Source organism: Lutra lutra, chromosome 17 (genome assembly GCF_902655055.1).
Source record: "Lutra lutra chromosome 17, mLutLut1.2, whole genome shotgun sequence".
NCBI classification, from domain to species: Eukaryota; Metazoa; Chordata; class Mammalia; order Carnivora; family Mustelidae; genus Lutra; species Lutra lutra.
This window is the reverse complement of record NC_062294.1, coordinates 685282-712781: the sequence shown is the minus strand read 5'-3', so window position 1 is coordinate 712781 and position 27500 is coordinate 685282. Positions and strand designations below refer to the sequence as shown.

Below are 27500 nucleotides of genomic sequence, written 5' to 3'. Positions count from 1 at the left end.
GAGCTGCAGGGCTGGCGGCGGCGGGGCAGGACAGGAGCGCAGCCCCGGCGGTTGGGGCTTGGAGGCTGGGACCAAGGGCCCACCAAGCACCTCTGCCCGCCCCCGCCTCCCTCCCGATCACGGCCTGTGACCTGCCATCTGCAGTGTTCGAGCATCCAAGACGTTAAAGACAAGTGTGGGAATGACAACTCGGTGGGGGGGGCACTGTCACTGGGTTTCTGAACAAAGACAAGGTCCCTCCAAGACCTGGTGGCTGCCACCTGCAGTGCGTCCTGTGGCCACCAGAGGGCAGGCACGGCCTGAGCGGCCGCGACCGCCAGTCCCCGAGGCCAGCTCGGCCTTGTCCAGCGTGGCAGACAAGGGAGCCAGACTCCCTGTTCTTGCCTCCAAAGTGGGGGCCCCCGAGAGACAGCCGCGTGTGGGTGAGAATGCGTCCGGGAGTCCTTCACCGTTGTCACCCACAGCCGCCCCCAGGACATCTCCACGAGGAAGCCGCCCTCTGCCCAGGCCAACACCTGGAGGTGTCAGGGCACCTCCTTCCCTCAGCACCCTAGAGACTCCCCTCTGTGTCCACCCTCTGTCCAAGTCCCCATCCCCCGTGGCAGCCCGAGCCCCAGGTGGGCAGGTGCCCCCCTGTGCAGCCCCAGGGACTGTGTTCACACCAGGCAGTTCTCTGGGCAGGACGCCCGAACTGACCTTCACTGGCAAGTTGGCTCTCTGTGCCACAGGAGCCCCTGGTAGGCTGCAGGCAGTGTAGACATGGCGGTGCTACCCATGCAGAAAGCCAGGCAGGACGCTCAGTGCGTACCCGCTGGTAGGGACAAGTCACTTGGCCCCTGACCTGGTCTGTCCCCTGGGACAAGCGCCTACACAGTTGGTCGCTGGAATGAGATCTTCAGGTCAGGTGTCCTGGGGGCTCCCCAAGTGTTCCACTCTGGGTCAGAGAACAGAAGGCCAAAGCCCTGGTGTTGGCTGCTAGAGGCAGAGCAGGCACCCCCAGAGGGGTCCTGATTGGGGGCAGGGCATGGGAGCGGCTCTGGCCTTTGCTGGGGTTCTGGTCGTGCGTCGTGGAGGGGACATGGCCCCCAAAGGGCAGCTCATGGCGACCAAACGCCGCGGAGGGCCCTGCCCAAAGGAGGCTGCAGAGCTATGGAAAGGGGAGCCACTGGGGGGGGTCAGAGCTACAGACATGGGGTGCAGAAGGTGGGCGGTCCAGAGGCTAGGATGCCCTCCAAGTCCATGGGAAATGAGAGGGCTCTTCTGGAGGGGCCAAAACCCCTTTAGGAAGGAGAGTGAACCAGCCCTGGACAGCCCATGGACAAGACATCCATGCTCGTGGAACCCAATCCCCTCCCTTGGACACAAGGGGAAACTGAGGCTGGTGCAGAGAGCAAGACAGCAGGGCCTCCAGCCAGCACTGGAACCCAGGAGGAGGGCGTCCCCTCCCTGCCCCGGGGCAGGGGTGCTGGAAGGATTGCTCACCAGTGTGGGGGCCACACTGCTTCCCAATAGCCCTTCCCTGACCCTGGTGCTCACCCATGACTGGACCTGGCTTACCCTTCCCCTTGGAAACCCCCTGACCCCCCGAGACTGTTGAGTGAGAGACAAGTGGCCAAGAGCGCTGTGGAGGAAGGCTCGGCAAATAGAGAGAAAGAGATCTCACCCAGCCATGTCCCTCGCCCCTGGTCAGAGTGCCTGAGGTTGACCAGGGGGGCTCAGTCACCTGCCCTTCTACCTCCCCCCTACACTAGCCCCAGGAAGCAAAAACCCAAAGCATTCAGAGGGCTGCCCCACCCATGTTTGGAGTCCCTAACCTCAGAGGCAGGATAGTGAGGCCTCAGAGCCTGGAGATGGAAGGGGCTCCCCGCCAACTCCCCACCTTGGGGGACTGAGTGCCAGGCACAGAGTCCCTGCCAGAGCCTCCTGCAGGCAGTCTGGCCTCCTTTCAGACAGGCCACGGGCACAGATGGCTCTGCACCTGCTCCACCAGCCCACGATCTGGACAGGAGAGCAGAGGGACCTGCTCTGTGACATTCCCCACCCCTCCTGCTCCAAAGAAAACATGAAAACACGTTGGCCCACAGGGTCCTCCATCCTTCACTCACCACCGTCCATTCCTGCGTGCTGGGTCTGTGGGGGCACACGCACACAGATCACTGCCCACCTGATGGGAAGCCACCCAGTCTACGGCCATACCACCCTGAACGCGCCCGATCTCGTCTGATCTCGGAAGCTAAGCAGGGTTGGGCCTGGTTAGTACTTGGATGGGAAGCCACCCAGCAAGGCAGAGGAGGAAGGAAAGGAAGGGCTCTGGCTGGGTGGGGAGGGCTAACCCCAAGCTAGGTTTATGCGGGACCTTGCTCTGTGCTAGCCCTGAGGGTCAACAGGGACAGAATGTGCCCTAAGATGCGAGGTGCCAGGTGCGTGGCAGTGTCTAGTGGCAGTGGCCACTATATAGAGCCCTCAAGGGGCAACATGCCTTGGCGGCGGGGGGGATAGCCGGGGGAGGAGCACCGCAGGCAGAGGGAACAGCCAGTGCAAAGGCCCGGAGGCAGGAGTGTGCCTGCTGAATCCCGGGGCAACAACAGGAAAAATGAAGGGATGAATGACTCAGTCCACTCTGGCTCCTAGCCCAGCCCCCACCCTGGCAGGCTTCCCTGTGTCACCGCTGCACCCCGGGGAGCTCTGCCTCCCACCGCAGGAGCCTGACCTCTACAGGCCCGCCCTCCGGGCTGTTTCTGGTCAGCCTCGCCCCGCCCCCCCGTGCGCACGTGCTGTCACTCAGCTGAGGCCCCGCCCCTGCCCCCCCCCCGTCCGCTCGTGCCCTCGGGCTCTCAGCCCGGGCCCCGCCCCCGTGCACACGTGCTGTCACTCAGCCTAGACCCCACCCCTGACCCGCCCCCGCCATGCGCGCTTGCGGACTCTCCGTCCAGGCCCTGCCCCTAACCCGCCCCGCCCCGCGCACACGTGCTGTCACTCAGCCTAGGCCCCGCCCCTGGCCGCCTCAGGCACGCTGTCGCTCAACCACACGCCCCCGCCCCCGCCGCCCCCACGTGCTGACTCTAGTCCTGGCCCCGCCCCCGCACACGTGCTGTCACTCACTCGGGCGCCCCCGCCCCGCCCGCGCACTTGTGCTGTCACTCAGCCCGGGTTGTGTGGGAGCAGGAGGCCGCCTCCGGGCGCCGGACACTCGGCCCCTGCTCCGCCGGCCCATGGACGTCGCGCTGCTCCTCGCCGTCGGGCTGCTGGCCCAGGTAAGGCGTCCGGCCGCGCGGGGTCCCTCGCCCCCTGCCCTGTCGGACCAGCCCTGGCCACCTGGGGGGACCCATGAGCTGAGGAGTCCCGGGTGGGTGCCCGGCGAGTGGCTCTGTTCAGGGCGCTCTGTGCCCCGAGGGGCCCCGGCGGCAGGGTCACCGCCTCCGCCCGGACTGGCCGGCCCGCCGAGCTGGGGGGCCGCCGAAGACCACCCGCCCGGCCCTTCCCCGGAGGTGCGTGGTGAGCGCCAGGGAGGGGGGCCGCCGCGGGAGCAGCCCAGCTCGGGGGGCCTGAGCGCAGGCTCTCTGACCACACCCCGCCGAGTTGGCAGATGACCCTGCTTGGTCGTGGCTGGAGCCCGAGACACCCTCACCCTGTGCCCGGCAGGCAAGGGCAGCTCTGGAACCCGCTGGCCCTTGGGGGAGTGCTCAGGAGCCCCTCCCCGGGACCTCCGGCCGCCCCCCCACACTGCTGGCTCCCCCCGAGTCCCCCCCTCCCTCTGCTGTGGGAGCAGGGTGGGTGAAAGGAACAGGCTGCTGCCCTACCCACCATGGGCACCCCCTCCCCCCCGGTGGCCCTTGGGGCCCGGCAGGCACTCGCTGGGCCTGGGAGCAGAGCCTGTGGCCTGCCTAGGGGGGACGGGGCTTAGTCAGGGTCCCAGCCAGCGACCAGGGCCAGCCTGGGGTGGGGCCGCTGTGCGTCACCCCGGACCTTAGTTGTCCATGTGGCAGGTGGTGAACTCGAGGGCTTAGCCCACACGCGCCCACAGGTGACCGCAGTGCCGGACGCTGGGGAGGAGCTCCCATTCTGGAGGCCTCGGGGTCCTCCCGCCTCCACAGAGCTCTGGCTGGAAGCTGCTCAGGTGCCCGTCAGCTGGCCCCCCAGCAACTGGTCCCTCGGGGCACCCTGCTCTGCGGCTCCGGTCACCGCCCCCCCGGCCGTTCAGCCTCCCCGGCCCTCTCCACAGCAGCCCCTCTGGGCCTGGGCTGCCGGCCGCCAGCTTGGCACCGCCTGCACTCCTCCAGCCCTCTGCTGGAGGCCATGCTGCGCTGGGGGTCTTCTGGGCGCCCTCCTGCAGGACCCTACGCGCCCCCACACTGAGGTCCATTCCAGAAGGCTGCACACCTCTCAGGAGCCCCCACGGGAACAGCAGTCCACCCACGTTGCCTTTGGGCCCAGTACACGGGACGTGCTGGAGTCCTGCTTGGGATTTGGGGTGTGAACCCTTCACTAGGCCCCAGGAGAACTCTGCTGCTGGGAGGGGCGTAATCCCCTCACAGATTAAGCCCCTCCCCGGAGCCATTGCAGAATGACCCCCCACACACACACACACACAGCTGGAGGCCTTAGGGATTTGGGGGACCAGCCACTGCGGCTGGGCCACTCGAGTTTTACACTCAGTGTGGCTCAGGTTAGTACCAGCATCTGTCCGGACCCTTCCCACCCTGCCCCCACCTGGCGCAGCCACATGGCAGGGGATGGCTGTTCCTGGTGCCCCTTCCTCTGCCTCTGTGAGCCCCCACGGCAGGCCAGTCTGGGCGTGGCACAGCGGTCTCGGGGGAGCCCTGGGTGGAGGCCTGGGGACAGGACTCTGCATTGATCTGTTGCTTACAGGTGGTTTTGGACGAGTCATGGCCCTACCCTGCCTGGGTCCCCTAAAATCTCAGCCAGTGGGCTTAGTGTGTCCTCTCAGAGCTGGTCCCCGTCGGCTGCCTCCGCAGGCTGACGCTGTCCTCATCACTGTGCCTAGGCCTGGGCCCCCACCCCACCTGAGCGTGATGAAGAGATGGGGGAGCCCAGATGATTCAGGGCAAAGCCATGACCTGCTGGAGGGGACCTAAGCTGGGGTCCGGTGAGACATGTGGCTACTGGAAGGAAGACGAGGGCGTAGTCATGCTCCTGGGACTTGGCCAAGTGTGACGAGCCTCCAGGGCAACATGGGACAGGGCCCCGAGCTGCAGACGTGGCCACATCCTCCAGCATGGGGACAGGTCATCATCCCCCTGGTAGTGTGACCGTCACGGGGGCAGCAGAGGGAAGCCAGCTCTGGGACCACTGTCCTCTCCCTGGCAGGCAGGGCAGCCCAGAGCCCCAGTGGTGTGGCCCGCACTAAGGGGCCAGGCCAGGCCAACAGCTGGCCCTCACCAGCTGCCCACTGCTGTGCCCCTCACCCCTCCTTTGAAGCAGCAGCTGCAGGGTAATGCAGGGGTGACACGCAGGGGTGTCTGTGGCCAGAGCAGCAGCTGGGCCCATTCCTGGCATGCCTGATGCCTGCCGAGCTGTCCAGGAACGGGGTGGTCCAGATTCCAGCCTGGGGTGTAGGGTCTCAGGCCTGGGAAGCTGGTGGGAAGTGCAGACCCTTCCCACACTCCAGCAGGCTGCAGGCCTCCCGCCTGGTTCCCAGAACTCGAGAAACCTGGCGTTGGAGGGGCCTGTGCACATCCGGGCATCGGGTTAACCCCAGAACCCCTTCCTTGAGCCCCTTTGTGCAGCTGCATTTTGTAAGCTTTGCCTCGCGGCACTGGACAAGAGGAGACGTTCCCTTCCCTGGATTTAGTCACGTCACCGCAGTGGACGGGGCTCTGGGAAGCCGGGCCACAGAGGCAGTGCCACCCTCACCCCGAGCTCAGGCCTTCTGAATCTCAGCAGTGGCTTCAGGGAACACTGGGGCCCCTAGAGGCCTGCAGTGCGGGGAGAGAGAGCAGACTCTCCCGACCCGACACCCAGGCCCCCACCCCAGGTCAGCAGCTTCTCGGCCCAGGGTGGCCACCCATGGCAGCAGAGCATCCGGCTTGCTTCACAGGCCCCCGGGAGACCTGGCCCCGGTGTCTTGAGCCTGCAGACTGCTGTCAGGGGCTTGGTTAAGGGGAAGGCACAGGGGTGTTGTCGGGCATCATTTGGGGGAAGTGGGCCCACGACACCGGTTGGCCCTGGCCCGACCCGGGCAGCAGCGAGGGTGGACAGCGCAGGTGGGCCCATGTCCACTCCGTGGTGTTTTCCGTGGCAGCCTTCCTCCTCTGTCTGTGTGCTTGGGGTCTGTGTGAGCTGGCTTTGTCCTGGCACCGATGTCCCATGATCCTGAGGTGGCTCCTGGGTCTTCCTCCAGTCAGCCACGTCCTCTGGGAAGGGGACAGTAGGACAGAGACTAGCTGAGTGCCGCAGACAGCTGGAAGTGGGCTGTGGCCCAGCCTAGCCACCCCACCCACCGCAGCCTCTGATCTGGGCAGGGGCCCCTGCCAAGGCTCTGTGGCTTCTGCTGACCTCCTGGACTTGGGCTCTGGACAGCCTGGGACCCAGGACCCGTGGGCTGTGCCGCGATCGCATTTGCCCCACACCATACTGGGGGACGTCCCAGAACATCAGCCCAGGCCACTAGTGGAGACAGGGGTAGGGGGCAGCCGGAGGCTCTGTGGCTGGACGGCACAGAGTGTGTCCCCTATCTACTGTTCCTCCAAGAGCCTGTGATCAAGGACTGTGTGTGGACTGTCCCCCCCACTCCGCCACCCCAGGGCTCTCCACCCCCATCTCCACACAGAGGCTGGGCTGCTTCCTGTGTCCCCTAGCTCTATTGCTCTCTGGCTATGTGGGCTCAAGCAATGGCTCAGGCCCTCTGAGCTCCGCTCTGGGGAACTGGGACATGAGACAGTCCTCACCCATTCCCAGGGGCTGTGAGTGCTGAGAGAGAGCCAGGGGAGTGGGCAGGAAGCGAGCTTAGAGGACGGGGAGGACGCCATGCTCTGTGCTGGCCTCGGGGCGCTCGGGAAGCAGACCCTGTCCCCGCTAGCTAGCGTGATGACACAGGCCAGCAGGTCTCCACTTGGCGGGAGCAGCATGCTGACATAGAAGAGGTCTGTGCTCCTTGGGTTTGGCGAGAAGCCCCCGCCGCCCTAGGGAGGCTTGGGACCAGCACGGCCATCTGTCAGGCTGCAGGTAGCCTGGGGGCCTGGCCGAGAGCTCTGTCCTTTCTCTAATCCGTGTTCGTGTTTGCTGCTCCCTGGATTCCAGGCCCCTGCGGGGAAGGGACCCCTGGGATTTCAGATAGGGAGGCAGAAGGATTCCAGAACTGAGAAGGTGGCCTGGGGCCCCAAGGAGAGATCAGCGGTCTCTTGAACGTTCCTGCTGTTTTGTCTACAAAGTGTCCGAACTCGTTGTGTGCCAGCCCTGGGTGGAAACAAAGCTGGGTGCAGGGGAGGCCAAGGACAAGAGTGGAGGCAGCCAGCATCTCCTTCCTACCCCTGTCCTGTCCCACCCCGAAGCACCCCCCTCACTCGTCACCAGTGCCCCCTCCTGAGCCACAAGGCCAGCCCATCCCATACTCCTCTGAGGACTGCGTGGCCCAAGGCAGCAGCTGTGGGGTGAGCTCTAGGGGCTGAGGAGGCAAAGGGCAGCTGGGGAGCACACCTGCCCCCTTGGAGGTGCCCTGGGAGCCAACATTGTCCACCTGAGCAGGAGAGAGCGCCCCGCCAGAAGGGCCCAGGGGCCTGGAGACCCTCAGTGGGGCCCGAGAGCTTCTAGGGACATCCCCAGAGCACTGAGGGCTGGTGTCTGGGCAGGGGTGTCCCTCTGCAGACCCCCAGCTGGCCAGGCCTGCCTTGGGCTTGGGGAAGGGCAGGAGGCAGCTGTAGATGTGGTGTCCTATGGGTGGGTGTGACCAGTGGACAGTGCATCGCTGACATTCTCCTGTAGACAAACCCAGCCCCTCCCCCCGGGTCCCCCAGACCCCTCCCCGGTCCTGACAGCTCTGATCTGAGTCCAGCCAGACTCTACCCCTGGATACCCTGGTGCCCAGGCAGCCACAGTGCCCCAGCCCACGCTGTCCAGAACCCTGCTGCAGAGACCACAGAGCTGAACCAGGGCCGTCCCGGGATGTGAAACTCGGGGTGTGTTCTGGGGGTGCTGCCGGCTCTGCCCGTAAATCACGGGACAGGTGCCTTTTCTGGGGCACCGTTTTCCTTCTGAGCTGGGAGGGTGGGACTATCTGTGGTCACCACGAGAGCTGATGGTGGGTCTGGAGACATTCTCGGCACCACAGGTGCCCCCCTCCTCCCCTGCTCCTTCATGGCCCTGGTTCTGAGCCCAACGCCTGGTCTGAGGTAGGGCCTGGAGGGTATCCATATGCCCCCAACCTTCCCTTGGCAGTCCCACAGGCCCCAGGACCCCAGTTCCCTGGGTGTGCGGAGAGGGAGGGAGGGGCTATCCCTGGGCTCCAGGAACCAGGGTGTTGGTGTGACCTTGTTCTGTGCTCCTGGGGCAGCCGCGTGGGGGCAGCCCCTGGCGTTGCTGTCCTCTTTGCCCCATGGGCCCTGTGTACCTTCCAGCGCCGGGTCCGTGTGCACGGGGATTCCAGCCCCTCCTGACGTCCCGGACACCGGGACCTGAGTCTCCATTCCCCTGGAGCAGCCAGGAGATGCCACTGGGGGCGGCCCCTGTGGACCCCTGAAAAGCCAGCACAAAAGGCCCGCCTCCTATAAGCGTTCTGAGTGGGGGCCACACACCCTCTCTTCACACAGGCGCGATGGCGTGGTCAGCCTGGGACACCCCTTGAGAGCTGAAGCCTCGCGGAGGACCAGGGGGGCTGCTTGTCGTCTTCACGGCCCACCTCTGGCCGATCCAGCCTTGGACAAGGGGAGGGACACCCCCAGCACCCGCCTCTCTTGCTGGCCCCACCCTGTTAACCACAGTCTTCTTGCACAAAGTGTCCCTGGGAGCCCCCCTTCCCAGCTTGTTCCAAGTGGCTGCTTTGCTCCTCATCTGCCCCTGCCCCCGTGCTCCCCAAGTCCTGGGAGCCTCCCTTGCGCCTGTTGGGGAGGAGTGGGGCGGAGCAGCCTCCACGGCTCCCAGCCAGTTGGCAAACACTCAGGCCTGGGCCCTTCCTGGTCCCAGCAGCTCCCAGGCGAGGACAGGAGACGGGTGCCGGGCCACGGGGGCTCCCAGGGCCACGAGCTCAGGCTCCGACGGTGGGCTTCTCGGAGGCCTGGCCTGCACACCATGTGACTGACCGCTGTCTCCCTCTGTGTTGCAGAGCCTGGGCCTGTCCTTGGGGGTCCCTCGACAGAGGAGGCCCAGTACCCTCTACCCCTGGCACCGGGCCCCCGCGCTGGGCCGCGTGCGAAGAGCCTGGGTCATCCCCCCCATCAGTGTGTCCGAGAACCACAAGCGCCTCCCATACCCCCTTGTGCAGGTGAGGGGCCAAGGGGAGTCCTAGGCAGAGCGGGGTCTGGGCTGTCCCCCGTGGGCCCTTGAAGCTGTGTGACTGGGGACAGGTGTCCTGTGGGGCTGTAGGCGGAGGCTGGGAGGGGGCAGGACCCTGCCCCCGCGGCATCTCCCCAGCCCATATTCTGCCCTGGCAGATCAAATCGGACAAGCAGCCCCTGGGCAGCGCCATCTACAGCATCCAGGGTCCTGGTGTGGACGAGGAGCCCCAGGGCGTGTTCTCCATTGACAAGTTCACGGGGAAGGTGTTCCTGAACGCTATGCTCGATCGCGAGAAGACAGACCGCTTCCGGGTGGGGCCCGCTGTGGGGAGGGCTGGCGGGAAGCAGGGCCCTCCTTCCATCAGGCTTCTGGGCCCAGGGTTGGGACATTAGGCCATGTGTCCTTCATGAAGAGGTAGGCACAGGGATAGGGGACTAGGACCTGAAGCCCAAAGGTGTTGGGGTTTATATTCCCATTGCACAGATGAGCATGCACAAACTGAGGCCCCAGGGAGGGGTGCTTGGTCCTGCCAGGGAGGCTGTCAACCTTCCAGCGAAGCACCACTGGACCCTGGTGTGGTTTCACCCCCCACGGCAGCTCTCCCCCAAGCCCCGCTGCGTCTGGTGGGAATGGGGTGTTGTGAGGAAGCCCACGGTAGGGCAAACCCCAACGGCAGCTGTCCCTTGATGCTCAGGGGAAGGTGGCTCAGGACCGACCCCCTGCGGGTGAGGTTTGAGACAAAGGCTGGTGGGGAAGGAGATGACAGCCAAGCCAGGAGGAGGCTGCAGAGTCCTCTGCCCTCCCCACCCCTTCTCTCCAAAATGCTGGGATCCGTCCTGGGGGAGGAGACTTCCCACTTGAGGTTTCCTGTGCTCAGATCTTAAGAACAAGCTCTTGGCTCCTGGGAGTTATCGGGACCGTGATTTCACCTGGAAATGATACGGCCCCCTCTCTCCAAGAGTGTGGGACGTGGTTTCATTTCAAGTGTTCATGTACTTATTAAGCTCCACGAGGAGCCTAACCCAGTTAGCAGAAGAGAGGGAGCGGGAGCGCTGGGGGGAGTGCGCCTTCGGCCTCGCAGGGAGCACAGCTGGGAGCTTCCCAGCAGCCAAGGCAAGATGGGAAGCTGTGGGCAAGCAGGTTGGCCTTCAGGGACAGGGACATTGCCCCTGCCATGAGCACTACCCACCCCGTGCCATTTCTCCCCTGTTGGAGGGCATTTTCCAGCGTGCCCCGAGTCCGCACTTGCTGTCCCTCTCAGCCTGGTGGGGACCACCCACGTCTGGGGGCACGACAGCAGCCCTTGCTCTCTGCTTGGCTAGCTGCGGGCCTTTGCTCTGGACCTGGGAGGAGCCACCCTGGAGGAGCCCACGGACCTGGAGATCGTGGTCGTGGACCAGAACGACAACCGGCCCGTCTTCCGGCAGGAGGCGTTCATGGGCCGGGTGCTGGAGGGGGCCGTCCCAGGTGAGGGGGAGCTGGGGCGGAGGGGCTCTGGGCCGGTCAGAAGGCCCGGGGGTCCTTCCAGCAGCACTTTCTGTGATCCTTCAGAGCCTCCGGAGTAGGGATGTTCCACAAGTCACCTCAAGTCACTTCCCATTTCAATACAAATCCCCAACCCCCTCCCCCCCGCCCCACGTCTCCCTGGGGAGGCCTCCGGGATGGCTGAGCTCTCGTGGCCCCAGCCACTCGCTCTGCACGGAGGGAACGAGTCCGTGGCTGTGGCACAGGCACGGGTCCCTGCGGCCAGTTCTAGAGTGCTTCGTCCCCCAGAAGGAAACCTGCCCCCACCAGCAGTCACCCCACTCCTCACTTCCAGTCCTACATCTTGATCCCAAACAAGCCTTCCGTCCTTCCTGAGTCTTTACGGGATGGCCTCGCTTGCCTGACCTGTCCCAGGCAGGACGGACCTCATTGCAAACCGTGGCTCCTTCCTTCCCGCCCTGCTCCCAGGGCTTTGGGTCCAAGCGCGGGCAGGGCAAGCCGTGCACTTGAGCGGGGAGCGTGGGCTCATGGGAGGTGGGCGCCTGCTTGGTGACTCACGTTTCTTTTACTTCCTCTCAGTTTTCGTGTTCGAAGACATAAAATAACAATCTTTGATCTCTACTTTTAAGAAGTTTCATTTACTTTAGTGCGAATGCAGGGTGGGGGAGGGACAGCCCTGAGCGGACTCTGCGGAGCCCATGCAGGCTGGATCCCAGGACCCTGAGAGCATGACCTGAGCCGACACCAGGTGTCGGACACGTCACCAACTGAACCACCCACGCGTCCCTACTTCTTTCTACTCGGGCATATTCTGAGACTTGCAAGAGAGTTACAAAGTACAGCAATGGAGATGTGAAGTTTATCATGTTTGCTTTAAACTGTTTTTTTCTTTTTTTCCTTCCTGTCTCCGTCTTTTCTGGGCTGCTGGGTACAGACCGGAAACCCTCAAAGAATTCGCTCTAATAAGTTCGACACAGTGTAACACTCAGTGTCAGGAAGTTATACCGACACATAAGAATGGTTTCAGCCCGGGGATGCCTTTACAGCAGGGGGCGGGTCCCCCCATCTCCCGAATCCCCGGTCCCCCCTCTCAGGAGTGGCTCCCATGCTCTGCGGGTTGGTGGCCGCACGCCTGCTGTGCCCTTGGTCGGCTGCTCATGGCTGCTGGATCCCTGAGGACGGCCTCTTCTCCTCTCGTTCTTCTGTGCGTGGAAGCCCGGGAGCGAGGCAGGGAGGTCGCAAACGTCTGCCACCGCAGGATGGCTCGGCCTGGGGAAGCGGCGGTGGGCGGAGACGGTCTCCCTGGCCTGGGGCTTCTGGTACTGACACTATCGGCTTTAGTAAGCCCTGCGGGGTCCATGTCCAGAGGACATCCGTCCGGCTGCTGCCCCGTGCCAGGGTGACCAGCACTGCGTGGCACCCGCCGAGGCTCTGTTGGGGCAGGGGCAGGTCCCTGTGCATCCGAGCCTTCCGCCTGGAGGGTTATTGGAGTTCTGTCCCTCCAGCTCAGGGTGGCATCCTCCCCTCCCCCCCCGGCCCCCGCCCTTGCCCGGACCCGCAGTGGGTGTCCAGTTCTCCTTGCCCCGGACTCAGGCAGACTTGCCTGAGCCACAGGGACCTTGCCCCAGGCTTCGTCCTGCCCCCGTTTCTTGTGAGCACTGCGGGGCCGGCAGAAAAGACCTGACTGTGGGCACAGGTCCCCTAGTGTGGGCCCCCAGGACTGTGAGCCGTCGCGGTCGTCCACAGTCTGCTTTGGGCCTTCAGATCCAGTTCCCGTGTCTGCCAGCCTGCCCTGCTCCACCAGCGGGGACGCCTGTCCTCAGAGGGGCTGGGCGCGTGCCGGATGCCGGCTGGCCAGCTCACCTCGTGCCCTCGCCATCCTGCCCGACTCAGAATAAGTGCGGTTCTGTGCCACATCGGCTTGCTCCCGTCACGAGTGGGGACTGCACAGCCCGTCCGCCGCGCTCCTTAGCCGTGAGCTCTTTAGGACACTGACCGGTTTTTCCAACAAAATTTTGCTGTGCTCAAATGCGTGCAAACGTCACCGTCCTGACCGGTGTTGAGGGGACAGTTCAGGGGTATGAGAGTCATTCATCTGGCGTCCCCGCTGCCCATCTCCAGAGCTCTCCTCCTTCCCAAACTGTGTCCCCATCGAACACCAACTCCGCCGCCCCTTCCCCAGCCCCTACTCCTCCCGTCCACTCCCGATCTCTTTAAGTCTGTCTGACGCTCTCGTACCAGCGGAATCCTGCAGTCCTTGTCCTTCTGCGACTGGCTGGTCTCGCAGACCATGACTGTCCTCTGGGTCTTTCCTGTAGCACGTGTCAGGACCTCCCTCCTCCTTCGAGCTGAATGTGTTCGGTTATGCGGACGGACCCCGCTGCCCTCATCCGTTCACTCGTAGGCGGATACGTGGGCTGCTTTCACATTTTAGCTCTTGTGGGTTCTGCTGTTGCGAACGCGAACATACCAGCAGGTCTCCAGGCTCCGCTTTCAGAAGTGGAACTGCTGGGCCACGTGGTGACCGTGAGTGAGGGCCGAGGGACAGCTGTGCTGTTTGCCCTGGAAGCTGGGCCGCTCGCCCCCCGCCAGCAGCGCGTCGGGGGCCCCGCGCGCTCGCGTCCTTGCCAGCATTTCTTTTCAGGTCATCGTTCTCAGCAGTAGGCACCCTAACAGGTGTGTGTCCCCTAACAGGTGTGTGTCCCCTAACAGGTGAGGGGGTGTCTGACTGTCGCTTGGGTTTGCGTTTCCCTGATGAGCGATGTGGAGCCTCTTTCCATGTCCGTATTGGCCGTTCGTCTATTTTATTGGGAGGAATGTCTCTTCAGGTCTTCAGCCCGGTTTTGAATTTTGCCGTGTTTTCGTTGCTTAGTTTTATGGGTTCTCTGTGTACCCTGCATATCTCTTGATATCTACGGATATATCTACAGGGTTTCTAAATGTTTTCTCTCATGCTGTGGATTACCTTTTTTATGTGGTCGGGATTGTCTTTGATGCACAGCATTTGACAACGTTCACGAGCCCCGTGTGTCTAGTGTTGGGGGCCTGTGCCTTTGGTGTCCTATCCAGAAATCATTACTGAATCAAGTGTTGTGAAACGTTTGCCGTCTATTTTCTTCCAAGAGCGTTACCATTCTAGGTCTTAACGTTTAGGTCTTCGATCTCCTTGGGGTTAATTTGTGTGTATGGCACGAGGCAAGGGTCTGGCTTCGTTCTTCCGTGGGGGGACAGCCATGCTTTCCTGCAGCACTTGTTGGAAAGACCGCTCTGCTCCCCCTTGCATGGTCTCGGCCCCTGGCCAAAAATTACTTGACCCTTTCCATTGGTCTAGGTGTCTGTCTTCATGGCCACACTCCACAGTTTTGGCCACTGTGCCTTCGGAGTCGTTTTGAAATCAAAGTGTGGGCCTTCCAGTTTTGTTTTTTCTCAGGATTGTTTCAGTTATTTGGATTTCCTTGAGATTCTCTGTAATTTTAGAGTGGTTTTTCTGCTTATGCAAAGAAATTGTCCTTGGGATCTTGACAGAGATCGAGCCGAATCTGTAGATCACTTTGGGCAGTACTGACATTTCACCACAGTAAGCCTCCTGGGATGCCGGCGTGGCTGTCAGTTAAGGAAGCGTCCAGCTCTCAACTTCAGCTCAGGTCACGATCGCAGGGCCGTGAGATGGAGCCCCGCGTCAGGCTTCATGCTGAGTGTGGCATCTGCTGGGGACTCTTTCCCTCTGCTCCTCCCTCCCAAAAAAAAGAATGTATGTAAACATATAAAGATGTTACCTACGATGTACCATGTGTGGCTCATATACACATATGTACAATGTATCATACGTGGCTCATATGCACATACGTACAATGTAACATACATGGCTCATATACACACATAAACACTTAGAGATGTATTTAAAGTCTTCCAGTGCATGAACGTGGGATGTGTTTCCATTTCCTTGCGTCGTCTTCAATTTCTTTCCGTAGCATTTTGTAGTTTCCCAGGTCCTGACACTGACATTGTGAAGCACTTATGCTATTACTTTGAAGACCGTGGTTTTGTCAAAGTGTGGGTTTGTGTGGCTGGATTCGGGATTTGCACTGGGGCGATGCTGCCTTCTCCTTGGTGCATTGTATCAGGAGGCACACACGTCCCCTTCCTGGAGACGTTGACTTTGATCTGCCTCGTAAGGACGCGTCTGCCAGGCTTCTCCACTGTGATTTTTATTTTTTTCCCTTTGTAATTAATAGGTATCTTTTGTAAGATATTCTGAAACTGGGCAGGTACCCTGTTACTCCTTTAGCTTCCCCCAGCAGTGTTGGCATCTGCTGGTGGCTCTTGTCCTCAGGCTGGGAGACCCTGGTTCCCTCCTCCGGTGTCTCTCCTCCCTTTGTCAGTGGGCTCTCTGGTCTATGGGAGCACTTCATCCCTGTATATGCATGTGCCTTTGTATGTTATGTGTTTTGTTTTGTTTTAATTTCTCTGGACTTTCAGAGTCTGATTCATTCAGTGGGTTATGATTCGTTACAAACATCACTCTGATGCCCAAATTGTCCCACATTTGGCCAGCAGGAGGCTCACGAGACTGGCTCCCGTTGGCCCTTCTGGCTGGCAGAGCTGGGAGAGGTGCTTTCTTGTACACAGATGTGCGCACGTGTGTGTTGTGTGCGCATGTGTGTGCTGTGTGTGCCACTCACACCTGTACATACATGTCTCTCTACCTTTGTTAGTCATGAGTTCCCATGGCCTCTGTCTCCTTGGGGCCGGCCTCAGGGTTTCCAGCTGGCTCCCCCCATCTGACCTGGGGCTCTCGCCCCCTCCTGGGCTGTGTCCGTGTCTGGGGGACACGGGTGTCAGCTCTTGGTTAAACATGTGGGTCACACAGCCCTGCTTCCAAGGCTTGAGTGTTCAAGTTTGTGCAGGCCGAATGGGGGGCAGGACCTGGCATGGTGGGCCACAGGGAAGTGTCGGGACACATCCTAGGGGCCGGACTGGCCCATGTGCATCACCGCTGTGCGTCCCTGTCCTTCCCAGGCACCTATGTGACCAGGGCCGAGGCCACAGATGCTGACGACCCGGAAACCGACAACGCAGCCCTGCGCTACTCCATCCTAGAGCAGGGCGGTCCCCAGGTGTTCAGCATCGATGAGCTCACGGGGGACATACGCACCGTGCAAGTGGGTCTGGACCGTGAGGTGAGACCCCAGGGTGCCGCCACGGATGACCGGGGCTGGGGCAGCCAGGGCCCCCCGACCTATCTTTGCCCACCTTGTTAGCCGTCTGAGCCTGACGAGGGCAGCTCACTTGCAATGGGGCCCCTGCCCCAGCGCTGCCCGCCCCAGCTGCCCCCCGCTGCCGCAGAGGGGATCCCCCCGTTGCCTGCAGACAATCCCAGGGGCTCGGAGCACACGCTCAGCTGGGACACCTCTGCCCCTGGATGGTTGTAGGGTCCACTCCAGGGAGGCTCTGGAAGGCCGTCTGAGCCACACCAGCCCTGACAAGTCCTCAGGCTGTGTTCTGCCGAAAGCCTCTCCTGCCTCGCTGCCGACAAAGCCTTCGGGTTTCCCAGCCTCGGGTAGAGCCCTGAGAGGGGCCACACAGTGACCAGTCATGCTCTGGGGCCGTAGCCACTCTTGTATAGCCTCCCTCTTGGGGGACCCCTGGGGCCCCTTGCTGCGGGCCTTCTGTGCAGCTCTGACACCTCCGGGAAGCCCTCCTTGGTTTCCCCATGGCCACCCGCACAGCTGTCTGGTCCCTCCAGCCTTAGGTCGTCTTAGGGGTCTTTCTCTCTCTCTGCCTCTGGACTTGGCTCCCCAGGGCAGGGACCCAGCTTGCTGGTGCTCTTCAGCCTCCAGCAGGTAGCAGGTGCCCTGTGGATCTTGTCCAACTTGGTAACTGGTGGACTTGGTAACCCCCTCCCAGGCTGGGGCGGAGTGTGGGGTCAGCAGTGGTGTGGTCAGACCTGGAAAGCAGCTGGCTTGTTTTGCTTGGGAGGAGGGGTGGGGCGCTGGGGGCCACTGGGGGCTCCAGATGCCCACAGGGCTCTCCTGGGAGGGCTCCTTGCCCCCCCCCCCCAGGCCCCTGACTGCATATCCTATGCCCCCAGGTGGTCGCCGTGTACAATCTGACCCTGCAGGTGGCGGACATGTCTGGAGACGGCCTCACTGCCACAGCCTCAGCCATCATCACCCTCGAGGACATCAATGACAATGCCCCCGGGTTCACCGGGGACGAGGTGGGGCCACCGTCCACGTCCCTGCTAGGGACCGCCCTTCCCTCCTTGGGCTCCTGGCGGGGACACGGGACTTCAAGAGATGGGAGGTTAGAGGCTTCGGAGAAGGAGCCCTGTGTGGCTGAGGCAGAAACCCCAGCCAGAGACGCTTCCTGTGAGCACGCGAGCGTGGTTGGAGGAGCTGGGAGAGAGGCCCTGGGGAGACGCAGCCCTTGGGGAGCAGGAAGGAACCTTCCCTCCAGCCTTGCTGTGCGGAAGGGAGGAGTCAGCCCTGCCCTCCAGGGGAAGGCAGACCACAGGGTGCCTGGCATGCAGCTGCGCCCACAGAGTTGGGCTCTTGGGGACCCCTGGAGGGCTGGGTGGGCCACAGACTTGGCTGGGAGGGACCGGGGGAGAGCATCCCCACACGGGAGTACCTCCCTGCCCCCCACAGCCCTGGCAGTAACGAGGGCTGGGCTCCCACAGTTCTTCATGGAGGTCACAGAGGCTGTCAGCGGAGTGGACGTGGGGAGGCTCGAGGTGGAGGACAGGGACCTGCCAGGCTCCCCCAACTGGGCGGCCAGGTTCACCATCCTGGAGGGTGACCCCAATGGATACTTCACTATCCGCACAGACCCCAAGACTAATGAGGGTGTGCTGTCCGTGGTGAAGGTGAGTGGGGTGCGTGGCTCTCCCAGCTGGTGTCTGCTGCTGGCCCTGAGCGTGGGGACCCTGTCTGGGGCACCCTCCAGAGAGAGCAGAATGTGGTGCCAGGAACGCTAGGGCTCTAGGCTCAGGCCATGCTGACCCCAGGGCACAGGGACCAGAAGGAGGGGCGCCCCCACCGCCTGTGTGCTGTTTCTGGATTTAGGGAACCGTGCCTGTTCAGGTGTGGAGATGTGTACAAGCACATACCGCACCTGGGTGCACCGGCCGGGAGCCCAGCACACAGAGACGCGCGTGTGCTCCGATGCCGCCGCAGGCCGGGCTTGGTGGGCGCGGGCCCGCAGGCCAGGAGCTCCTTTCTCCTCAGGAAGATCTCCGCCTGCTCCTGATGGCTGTGAGCCACAGAGGAGGCCCGCTCGGGTCCTCCAGGACCCTCTTTACTTAAAGCCAGTTGATGGCAAAGGTTAACTTAACCCCGGCCACCAGAGCCCTTCTCCACTATCTCCGGATGCGTGTTGCCTGTGTCCCCGGGGAGCGCCCCAAGCACGTAACTCGGGCAGCCGATGACACGGCGCTGAGCAGACTCATTCAGAGTGACAAGTATTTACTGTTTCTCACATCATTCTTCACACCTTTTGATTCCAAATCATTTTTATTTCCCAGGGCTAAAGAGGAGAAGGGAAAGGGGCTGTGGGGAAGAGACGGAGAGGGGGGCGGTTTGCCAGCAGGACCCCTGTGAGGGCCTCGCCTTGCTCGTAGCTGCCTCTGGCGGGGCCAGAGTCATCAGCGACTTCAGCTCTGTGTCCCCCACCCCAGCCCCTGGACTACGAGCGCTGTGACCAGTACAACCTCACTGTGGCAGTGCAGAACGAGGCCCCCCTGCAGGCGGCGGCCCCCAGGGCCCAGCGGGGCCAGGCCAGGATCCACGTGCAAGTGCAGGACATCAACGAGGCGCCCGTGTTCCAGGAGAACCCGTTGCGGACCAGCCTGCCTGAGGGGGCGCTCCCGGGAACCCCCGTGGCCACTTTCTCTGCCCAAGACCCTGACACCCAGCAGCCGCAGAGGCTCAGGTGGGGGCCCCGGGGCGAGGCAGAGGGAGCTCAGGGCCCCCTGGTCCATTGCCCAGCCAGGACCAGGAGCACGGCCGACCCCGCTCAGAGGACAGAGGGCTCGTCTGTCTGTGCGCGTTCCTGAGGGTCCGCGGGGCTTCATGGCCTGTGTGTGTGTGCGTGCTGCTGTGAACTTGTCCCATGAGGCAGGGCTGCGACCTGCCCATGCTTTTCTGGCCCGCCCCAGTGCCAGCCCTGTCCGTTCCGGCCAGCTGGTGCCGTTCCGGGTCAGTGTCTCAGAGTCCGGATTTCACCCCCAGCAGGGTCCTGTGTATCCGTCCCCATGGCGCTCCGGTGTTGAGCCTGGCTGTGGCCCCCAGTGGCCATGGCTCCGGGCCTCAGTTTCCTTGTCTGTCAATGGGGACAGACAGCACTGGCTCAGGGCCGTTGGAGGAGCGGCTTCGGAGGGGCTCATGTGTGCTTACAGTGTGTGTGTGTGTGTGAGGGAGGCACACGCATGGGGCGTGTGTGTGTGCATGCGGGGGTGTGCTGCATGTGTGAGTGTGTGTTGAAGTGCGACCACACCCCTGGGGTCCTGTGTAAGCTCAGGGCACTCTGTCCCCTTCTCGGCCACTAGCTACTCCAAGGACTACGACCCAGAGGACTGGCTGGAAGTGGACGGAGCTACGGGCTGGGTCCAGACCCAGCGAGTGCTCAGCCCCGCATCCCCTTTCCTCAAGGACGGCTGGTACAGAGCCATTATCCTGGCTCGTGACGATGGTGAGGGCCGTGCCTGTGCCTGGGCTCCCAGGCCCTCTGACCCAGGCTGGGCATCCCTGCCCCTGCCCCGGGGCTCAGAGCTGGCCCTCCACGGAGCGGACTTGGAGGGCGGGCGGTGGGCTCTGACAGAGCCAGGAGCCCACCAGGCCTCTCCTGCCTGCAGCCTCCGCACCCTGCACGGCCACGGGGACCCTGTCCATTGAGATCCTGGAGGTCAATGACCACGCCCCTGAGCTGTCCCCACCATCCGGTAGCATGTGCAGCAAGCCAGAGCAGGGCTCTGGCCTTCTCCTGGGGGCCACGGATGAGGACCTGCCCCCCCACGGGGCCCCCTTCCACTTTCAGCTGAGTCCCCGGGTCCCAGAGCTGACCCGGAACTGGAGCCTCATTCAGATTAATGGTGAGCTCTCCCAACCACGATCCTGAGGGTCCAGACCTGAGACCTGGGGGAACCGCACACGGTGGTCCTGCTGGTCTCCCCCTCCCAGTGGGCAGATGGGGAAACGGAGAGCCTGGGTCTCGGGATCCCCGCCCAGCAGCAGAGGGTGCTGAGGGGCCCTGGAAGGACAGGGCGGGGCTGGGGTGGGGACTGGCTTGGCCCAGAGGCCCCTGCTGACCTTGGGTGTCCCCCACAGTGAGCCACGCGCGCCTGCGTCTGCGCCACCAGGTCCCGGAGGGTCTGCACCGCCTCAGCCTGCTGCTCCGGGACTCAGGGCAGCCGCCCCAGCAGCGCGAGCAGCCCCTGAACGTGACAGTGTGCCGCTGCGCCCAGGACGGAGTCTGCCTGCCAGGGGCTACCGCCCGGCACGCAGGGGGTGCGGGCGTCAGCCTGGGCGCCCTGGTCATCATGCTGGCCAGCATCGTCCTGCTCCTCTGTGAGTGCCTGCGTGCTGACGCCTGCTGCCCCGGGCCACCCCTGACGCTCAGTCCAGCCTCAGCCTGATCTCCTCCTGTTTGCTCTCCCTCCTGCCCCCTCAGTGCTTGCCCTGCCGGTGGCCCTTGTCACACGGTCCCGGCGGCCGTCTGCGGACAAGGGATTTCTGCACGGGCTGCAGGACGACCTCCGGGACAACATTCTCAACTACGATGAACAGGGAGGTGGAGAAGAGGACCAGGTTAGGGAGGGTGTTGGGGGATGTGGTGGGAAGGGTCCCTGGAGGGCCGGTGGGGGCATCCCACACGGTCCAGGAGGAGGTCCCCCCAGCTGGCCAGCAGGTCCTCCTAGGCCTTCGCCCCCAGCACCCCTCCCCCCGGCAAGGTGTCTGGGACAGAAAGCCCACCCTGTGATAGATCGGGGCTGCATTCCACCCCCTTCGTCCCCAGGACACCTATGATATCAACCAGCTGCGCCACCCTGCAGAGCTGGCTGCCCTGCGTGACCCCCTGGGACGGCCGCCGCTGCGCCGAGACACCCCGTTCAGCCGCGTGCGCCCCCAGCCACCCCGCCTGCTGCCCACCAGCCCTGCCGACATCGCCGACTTCATCAATGACGTAGGTGCCCCTACAGGTGTGCGAGGGGAGCGGGGCCACAGGGCCACACACATCCCCACTGAAGCGCGTGCGGTGGGAACCGCCAGACGTGTGTGTACCCCGTGGACCCTTGTAGGCGCCCCCGTACATGCGCCATCTGTGGAGACAGAGGTCACTGGGGACCCCGGCTGAGCGTTGGGGGAGCGTGGGAGGATCTGAGAGCCATGCAAAGCTGAGACATGGGGGGGACCACAGCCGCAGAAGCCCCGTGGGAAGAGGAGTGGCCAGCCCTGCCCTGGGTCGTGGTGTGCCTGGTCGGGTGGGGGTGGGCCAGGCCTTGCTCTGGGACACGTGCCACTGGGCCCTGGCAGAGAGACATTGGTGCATCGCGGGCCTGGGGGTGCAGGTGTCCCTGAATCCAGGCACCCCGGTAGTTTCTGTGGGCACGGTGTCAGGGTGTTCCTGCAGGAGGTGTGCAGAACACAGGAACCTGGCTGGGGGCACCAAGGACACAAGGGCAGGTGCTGCACCCCTGGTCAGAGGGACCCCCAGGCATATGCCTGCGCTTAGGACAAGCGCTGGGGCAGGTCCCAGGAGGGGGTGTGGCCTGGGGAGCAGAGCAGAGATGGAGGGGACAGAACCGTTTGCAGAACCTTTGAACAGGAAAAAGCAGGTGGTCCCACAGGGGCAGGGGGTGTCAGGGGTCTCGGGATCCTGGCCCCAAGGAAGGACAGCCGTGCAGAGGGAAGTGTCTTCTCAGCCTGCGTGGGGGGTCCTGGTGGTGCTCCCGCTCTTGCATGCTCAGGCCTGTGCCCCCAGACCTCCTCTGCAACCCCCACTCCAGAGACCCTCCCTTCTCAGCATCCAAGCCTGGGGCGAGTTTGCTCTGTGGTGCTGCCTGACCTGGAGGGTCCCCTGCGGGGGTGGGATGCGCAGGCATCCTGAGCGCTCGGGGCTTCTCCACAGGGCTTGGAGGCGGCAAACAGCGACCCCAGTGTCCCGCCCTATGACACAGCTCTCATCTATGACTACGAGGGCGATGGTTCTATGGCAGGGACGCTGAGCTCCATCCTGTCCAGCCTGGGGGACGAGGACCAAGACTACAGCTGCCTCTGGGCCTGGGGTCCCCGCTTCGCCCGGCTGGCTGACTTGTACGGACCCCCGTGAGGGCCGGACCGAGGGCTGGGGAAAGGCACTTTCTGATCAGACCTGTGCTTGCTCTGCTGAGGGCACAGCCTGGACGGGGATGGCAGACGTCCTTCCCAGGACAGGCAGCCTGACCTCAGGGGCCTGGCACTGCGGCTGCAGAGGTGGGCAGAGGGCACCCCGCTCCGTCCCTGAGGCCCTCGGGCAGCCTGCTTCTCCTGGGGAGGCCCCTGGTCCACGGCCCCACAGTCTGGAGCGCAGGATCAGATGGGAAAGGAGGGCCCCTCCCTGGGGAGAACCAGACAACCCTGTTCTCCGTCGCCCCCACTTACGCGGACCTCATCTTCGTGTGAAAGGAAGCAGCCCTCCCTCCCCAGAATTAAAAACGTGCTCTTCTCTCCATTGGGGGCCGTGCAGTGACTCACAGAATCCAGCCCCCCGCCCCCCCCAACTGTCTGCCACACAGGGCCGTCCCCCAGGGTGTGGGGCTGGCGGGAGTCAGCTGCACGGAGCGGGTGGCCCGGGGCCGCGGGAAAGAGCAGCGAGGACGCCAAGCTCCACGGTGCCGCCTTCATCCTCCACATGGGGCGGGGGTGCTGAGCGACGGGGGCTCCAGGGGGTGGGGGCTCCGCCTTGGGTCACAGCCGCCCGCCGGAGGGGGCTGCGCTCAGTTCTCCTGGGCCAGCGGCTGCCCCACCGCGCAGGGGATGGGCGGCAGCAGCGGCAGGCGGGCCGGGCCCGGGCGGCGGAGGGGGGCGCGGCACAGGCGGTCGGCGTCCCGCGGCGACACGGGCAGCGCGCAGCCGCGGCTCTCGGGCAGCAGCAGCACAAGCAGCAGGGCCAGGACCGCGAAGGCGGCGAACACCACGTGGTGCAGGAAGAAGCCGCGCCGGCCCGGCAGGTCGGCCAGGGGGGCGGCCGCCTGGCCCAGGAAGCCGGCCCCCAGCACGAGGCCCAGCCCGGCCCCCCTGCGGGAGAGAGTGTGCGGCATTGGGGGGCTACCCGGGGGACGGGGCAGGGGGCACAGTGTGGGGGCCCCGGGAAAACCAAACTCAGAAGTGTTTGTGGAACGGGGTCTCCTCCCGGTCCTGGAACGTTTTGTGCTCTTCATCAGGAAATGAGAACCTGGCTGATCCCCTGGGATTCTGTGCTCTCTGGGGGCTGCCTCAAGTCTGCCCGCCAGCTCCACTCCCTCCTGTGACCAGGGTCCCCTGTGCCCCTGGGGAAGGGCCGGTGTGAAGTCGGGGCAGCGGGCGGGTCGGGGAGCAGCCGCACCTGATCACCGTGGGGAGAACCTCTGCGGCGAGGAGCGCGCTGACAGCCGACACGGCCTGGGAGGCCAGGAGGCCCAGGGCAGAGAGGGACAGCAGGGTCCATTCTGGCAGGTCTGGGGAGGAGGAGAAGGCTCCCACATTGCCCACGGGGCCTGGCCTCCCAGCCTTTCACCATGACGCGTGCCCTGTGCCGGGTGGCCAGTGTCAGGACTTCCCAGCCGCCCCTACTCGAACCAGACCCTTCTATTGAGCCCCTTCCCATGGGATCCTTTGGGTGTTGGTTTGGGTACACGGTGGGGATGTGAGTGGAGTAAACGGCACAGCATCACCCCAATACCTGTGCCTCTCTCGTGGGCCCAGGAGAGGGCCGATCCCAGCACCCCATGGCAGTCAGACCCTCAGCCTCTGCACACTCACACTGGGTCCCGGCTAGGAGCAACAGGGACGCCAAGCCCATGGCCAGGGTGCCCAGCAAGAGGACTGGGCGTCGTCCCCAGCGGTCCCCCGTCAGCAGCAGGAACACGCTGGCTCCTGCTTCCAGGCCAGCGCCCAGGAAGTAGGGCTGGTAGAAGGTGGGCTCCCTCGGGGTCAGGCTGCGCAGGAAGCTGGCTCGGATGCCCCCGCAGCTCAGCCTGAGAGGGAGGAAGGAAGGGCGGAGCTAAGGCACTACCGGCCTGGGGACTCTGGTGGCCAAGACCCAGCCTGGGAGGAGGCTCCGGGACTGCTGGCCCGCCCACGCCCTCTCCTCCTCACGAACTGAAGCCGAGGATGAGTCCGTTCCTCCAGGCGACGCAGGTGTGCCGGAGTTCCAGGACGGAGTGGTACTGGGGCTGGGGGCCCCCTGCACCCAGCATATCCAGTTCTGTGCCTCCGGGGACAGGAAGGGGCACACGTGAGAGGCTGACCCTTCTCCTCCCTTCTCCCGCACCTCCCTTCTCCTGGCTGGTGCGTTACCCATAGCCAGGGAGCTCTCCTCCTCCGAGCTGTCCTCGGGGTCCACACCCCCGGCTTCCGCAAAGTGCCCCAGGATCTTCCCGGCTCGGGCTGGCTGTCCCGTGGCCAGCAGCCAGCGGGGAGACTCCGGGAACAGCGATGGGAACCTGCAGGGTCGGTTGAGGTTGCCCACGGGTCCTCTCTGGAGGGCTGGCCAAGGCCAACGCCCTTGCCCAGGACCCAGGGGTCATGCCACGGCTTCCTGGGTCATTGTCCCATTCCCACATGCATGGAGGGATACGACACACGTGGTCTCTACCGCTCTTCTGGAACCATCTACCCCCACACTTACCCCCAGAACAGGAGCAAGAGCCCCGTGACCAGGGCGCTCAGCCCCTGCAGAAGGCGCCAGTCTTGCACGAGCAGGGCCAGGCCGGGCAGCAGCAGGGTGCCCAGCACCGAGAAGAGGCCACCCACCATGGAGAATGCCAGGCGGTGAGGGGGGTCACACAGCTCCAGACCTGAGCAGAAACAGCCTGAGACCAAGGCGTTCTGGGACAGCTGCTCTGTCCGGGGCCGAGGGGCACCAGTCGTGGACTCCTCCAGCCCCCAGCCCTTCCCACCACCAGCAGAGCTCACAGAACAGACGGTGCCCCTCCCGCCTTCACAAGAAGGGCCCTCAGTGGGGGTGTCAGAGGGGCCTCCCCAGTCCCCGGACTTGGCCCTGCAGCTGAGTGGCTGGCCTTGCCCGAGGGGGTGCCCCCCAGAAGCACCCCACGGTACTCACGAGCCACGTACAGGGCCAGGCCAAAGCCCGCCAAGGACCCCCCATGAAGCAGCCTCAGAGCCACCAGGGCAGGAAAGCTGGCGGCCAGGGCCTCACTGGCCCCCAGGCCTGTGGCCAGCACCAGGGAGGCCACAAACACAGCCCGACGTCCATACCTGGGGCGCGGCAGGGAACACATGTGGCTGAGGGTCAGACGGCTTGGGGACCTAGCTAGACCCTCCAGGGCATGAGGGGAGGACAGCTAGGGTAGAGGAAAAGGCCAGCTCCTCACCGGTCACAGCCTGCACCAAGGAGGACACAGCCCAGCAGCCAGCCCAGGCAGTGGCTCATCTGCTCCAGGGGCACCTTCCAGCCGTCCTCACACACGAGGTTCCACTACGGGGAACACCAGTCACCTGTGGGCTGGCCAGGCCCACCCTCCCCCGTGCTGGAGTTCCCGGAGGGTCAGGCTGCCAAGGGCTCCAACTCCTCTCTGGAGATGGGGGAAACTGAGGCACAGAGCGGGCGAGTGACTTGCTCAAGGTCACAAAGCACACCCTCCTGACTCTGGTAGTCCTCCGCTGAGATCTGAACAATTCCTGGTCTGAAGCCCCAGAGGGCAAGGACAGGGGTCCTCGGGACACCCACCTGGAGCCCCACGTCTGTTCTGTTTTTCTCTGGGCTGGTTCCACTCACCTCTCTGCAGCCTCAGGGGACTCTTCACAGGTCTGAGCTTCCCACCGCGGGGCCGAGGCCCTCGCCCTCACTTCCCCCCTGACCTGCTCATCTCAAGAGTGACTCCAGGAACAGGCTGGAGGGCTGGGCTCACCTGCTTTTCCTGGCAAGGGCCCTTGACCTCAGTCTCACCCTTCCCCGCCTCTCCTCCCAGGTGTCCACGCCTGGTTCCCAGACCTAACATACCACTTTGAGTCACACTACATCCGAGTTTCTAGTTTAAAAACCAAACATTCACGGAAGCTGGTGGGGCGCTGACTGGTCTGTGTCCCAACAGAAGGGCAGGTGCGACGGGAACACAGCGGGCGGAGGAGGAGAAGCCCGGGCGGTTTCAGGACTCCAGGCAGGGATGTGGCAACCCTGTCCCAGTTTCTGCACTGGGGCCAATCCTCCCAGGAACAGTTCAGGGCAGTGGGACAGAGGCCGGGAGGGAAGCCCAGCTGGGCAGGTCCCAGCCCAAGGGACGGAGGCGAGGGAGAGGGACCTGGGAGGTCCCAGCCGCCCCCTCCCATCTCTTCCCAGAGACCCCTGAAGTGCCCCCACTCCCGCTCCGTCCAGCTGGCCCCTGCGGGTGCGGAGGGGGGAAGGCTTGCTGCGCTGCGGGCCGCCAGGATTCAAAGCCTCCTATCTCGGGGACTCCGTTTCGACACCTACACGGCCCCAAGCCACAGCTCGCTCCGTTCGTTGGCCCCGCAGCGCCACGCACCGCGGACCCCCTGGCCGCTCTGCGCTCCTACCGTCCACCGAACGCCTCTTCCTCCAGGCCGCCGGCCCACACTGGCACGCTTCGGGCGGCAGGTGCCGCCAGCAGGCCTGGCCCCTGCCTTCCGGGGCCCCTGTGGCACCGTCTACCCCAACTAGGAGCCCCGCGAACAGCCCCAGCAGGCCGCGGGCAGGAGACAGGGGGACGGAGAAGGTGCGGGCAGGGCGGGGCGGGAAGGGGGGAGGGGGAGGCGGGGCGCCGCGGGCCGGGGGCGCACCTCGGTGACCGGGCTGCGCAGCAGGCCGGCGGCGGGCAGCGCGTAGTGCCAGCCGCGCGTGCAGGGCCGCGTGCCGTTGGGGCGGGCCGCGGGCTCGGGGTAGCGCAGCAGCAGGCAGGGGCTCGGGGCGCGCGCAGGGCCCAGGCGGGGCACGCTGGCGTCCAGCAGCGCGGGCCCGCGGAGGGCGCGCAGCGCGGGGGGCAGCAGCGCGGGGTCCGGCCGGCAGTGGTGCGGCGGCAGCGCGGTGAGCAGCGGACCCGAGCCCAGCGCCAGCCCCAGCGCCACGCACGGCAGCCACGAGGCGGCGGCCAGCAGGCGCCGGGCCCGGCCGAAGCCCCCGGCCACGCGCAGAGCCCGCGCCTCCGCCTCCATCAGCGCCTCTGCGCTCGGCCGCGCGGGGCCCCGGGCCTAGGGAGGAAGGGGCGGGGCCTGGGAGCGGGAACCGGGAGGGGCGCCGCGCCCTCGCCGCCGCCGCGGGGATTGCGGAGGCGCGGCGGCGGCGGCACGTGGAGGCCGGGCGGGGCCATGGGGCGTGGCCGGCGGGGCGTCCTCGCTCGGGGGCGTGGTCGA

The 27500-nt window shown here is 64.4% G+C and overlaps 3 protein-coding genes across 10 annotated transcripts in view; 2 read left to right on the top strand and 1 right to left on the bottom strand.

Annotated features, from left to right (window-relative positions):
• Positions 1 to 2532, top strand: part of ACSF3 (acyl-CoA synthetase family member 3) — a 63781-nt gene extending 61249 nt beyond the window's left edge. For both annotated transcript variants that reach the window (XM_047710115.1, XM_047710107.1), the window contains one exon: positions 2520 to 2532. The gene's annotated coding sequence lies outside the window, so the exon portion shown is untranslated. The remainder of the gene's footprint in view (positions 1 to 2519) is intronic.
• Positions 2533 to 3124: 592 nt separating this feature from the next.
• On the top strand, positions 3125 to 22644 carry CDH15 (cadherin 15). Of its 5 annotated transcripts, none has more exons than XM_047710083.1 (14): positions 3125 to 3254; positions 9278 to 9436; positions 9606 to 9713; positions 10773 to 10917; positions 15955 to 16115; positions 17027 to 17155; positions 17618 to 17803; positions 18614 to 18867; positions 19484 to 19626; positions 19790 to 20026; positions 20262 to 20501; positions 20605 to 20741; positions 20950 to 21117; positions 22063 to 22644. In XM_047710083.1, exons 1-14 carry the CDS (start codon positions 3213 to 3215, stop codon positions 22261 to 22263), a joined length of 2310 nt encoding a protein of 769 aa, XP_047566039.1. In that variant the 5' UTR covers positions 3125 to 3212; the 3' UTR covers positions 22264 to 22644. The 5 variants fall into 5 exon arrangements, with proteins under 5 accessions (XP_047566039.1, XP_047566038.1, XP_047566040.1 ...); XM_047710082.1 differs by having other exon boundaries at positions 9606 to 9761; XM_047710084.1 differs by lacking the exon at positions 9606 to 9713.
• Positions 22645 to 22716: 72 nt separating this feature from the next.
• On the bottom strand, positions 22717 to 27302 carry SLC22A31 (solute carrier family 22 member 31). Of its 3 annotated transcripts, none has more exons than XM_047710124.1 (9): positions 26931 to 27302; positions 25508 to 25611; positions 25237 to 25391; positions 24802 to 24970; positions 24471 to 24616; positions 24270 to 24384; positions 23934 to 24148; positions 23518 to 23629; positions 22717 to 23210 (listed from the first exon to the last, which is right to left on the bottom strand). In XM_047710124.1, exons 1-9 carry the CDS (start codon positions 27300 to 27302, stop codon positions 22910 to 22912), a joined length of 1689 nt encoding a protein of 562 aa, XP_047566080.1. In that variant the 3' UTR covers positions 22717 to 22909. The 3 variants fall into 3 exon arrangements, with proteins under 3 accessions (XP_047566080.1, XP_047566081.1, XP_047566082.1); XM_047710125.1 differs by having other exon boundaries at positions 24270 to 24378; XM_047710126.1 differs by lacking the exon at positions 26931 to 27302 and adding an exon at positions 26137 to 26907.
• Positions 27303 to 27500: the final 198 nt, after the last annotated feature.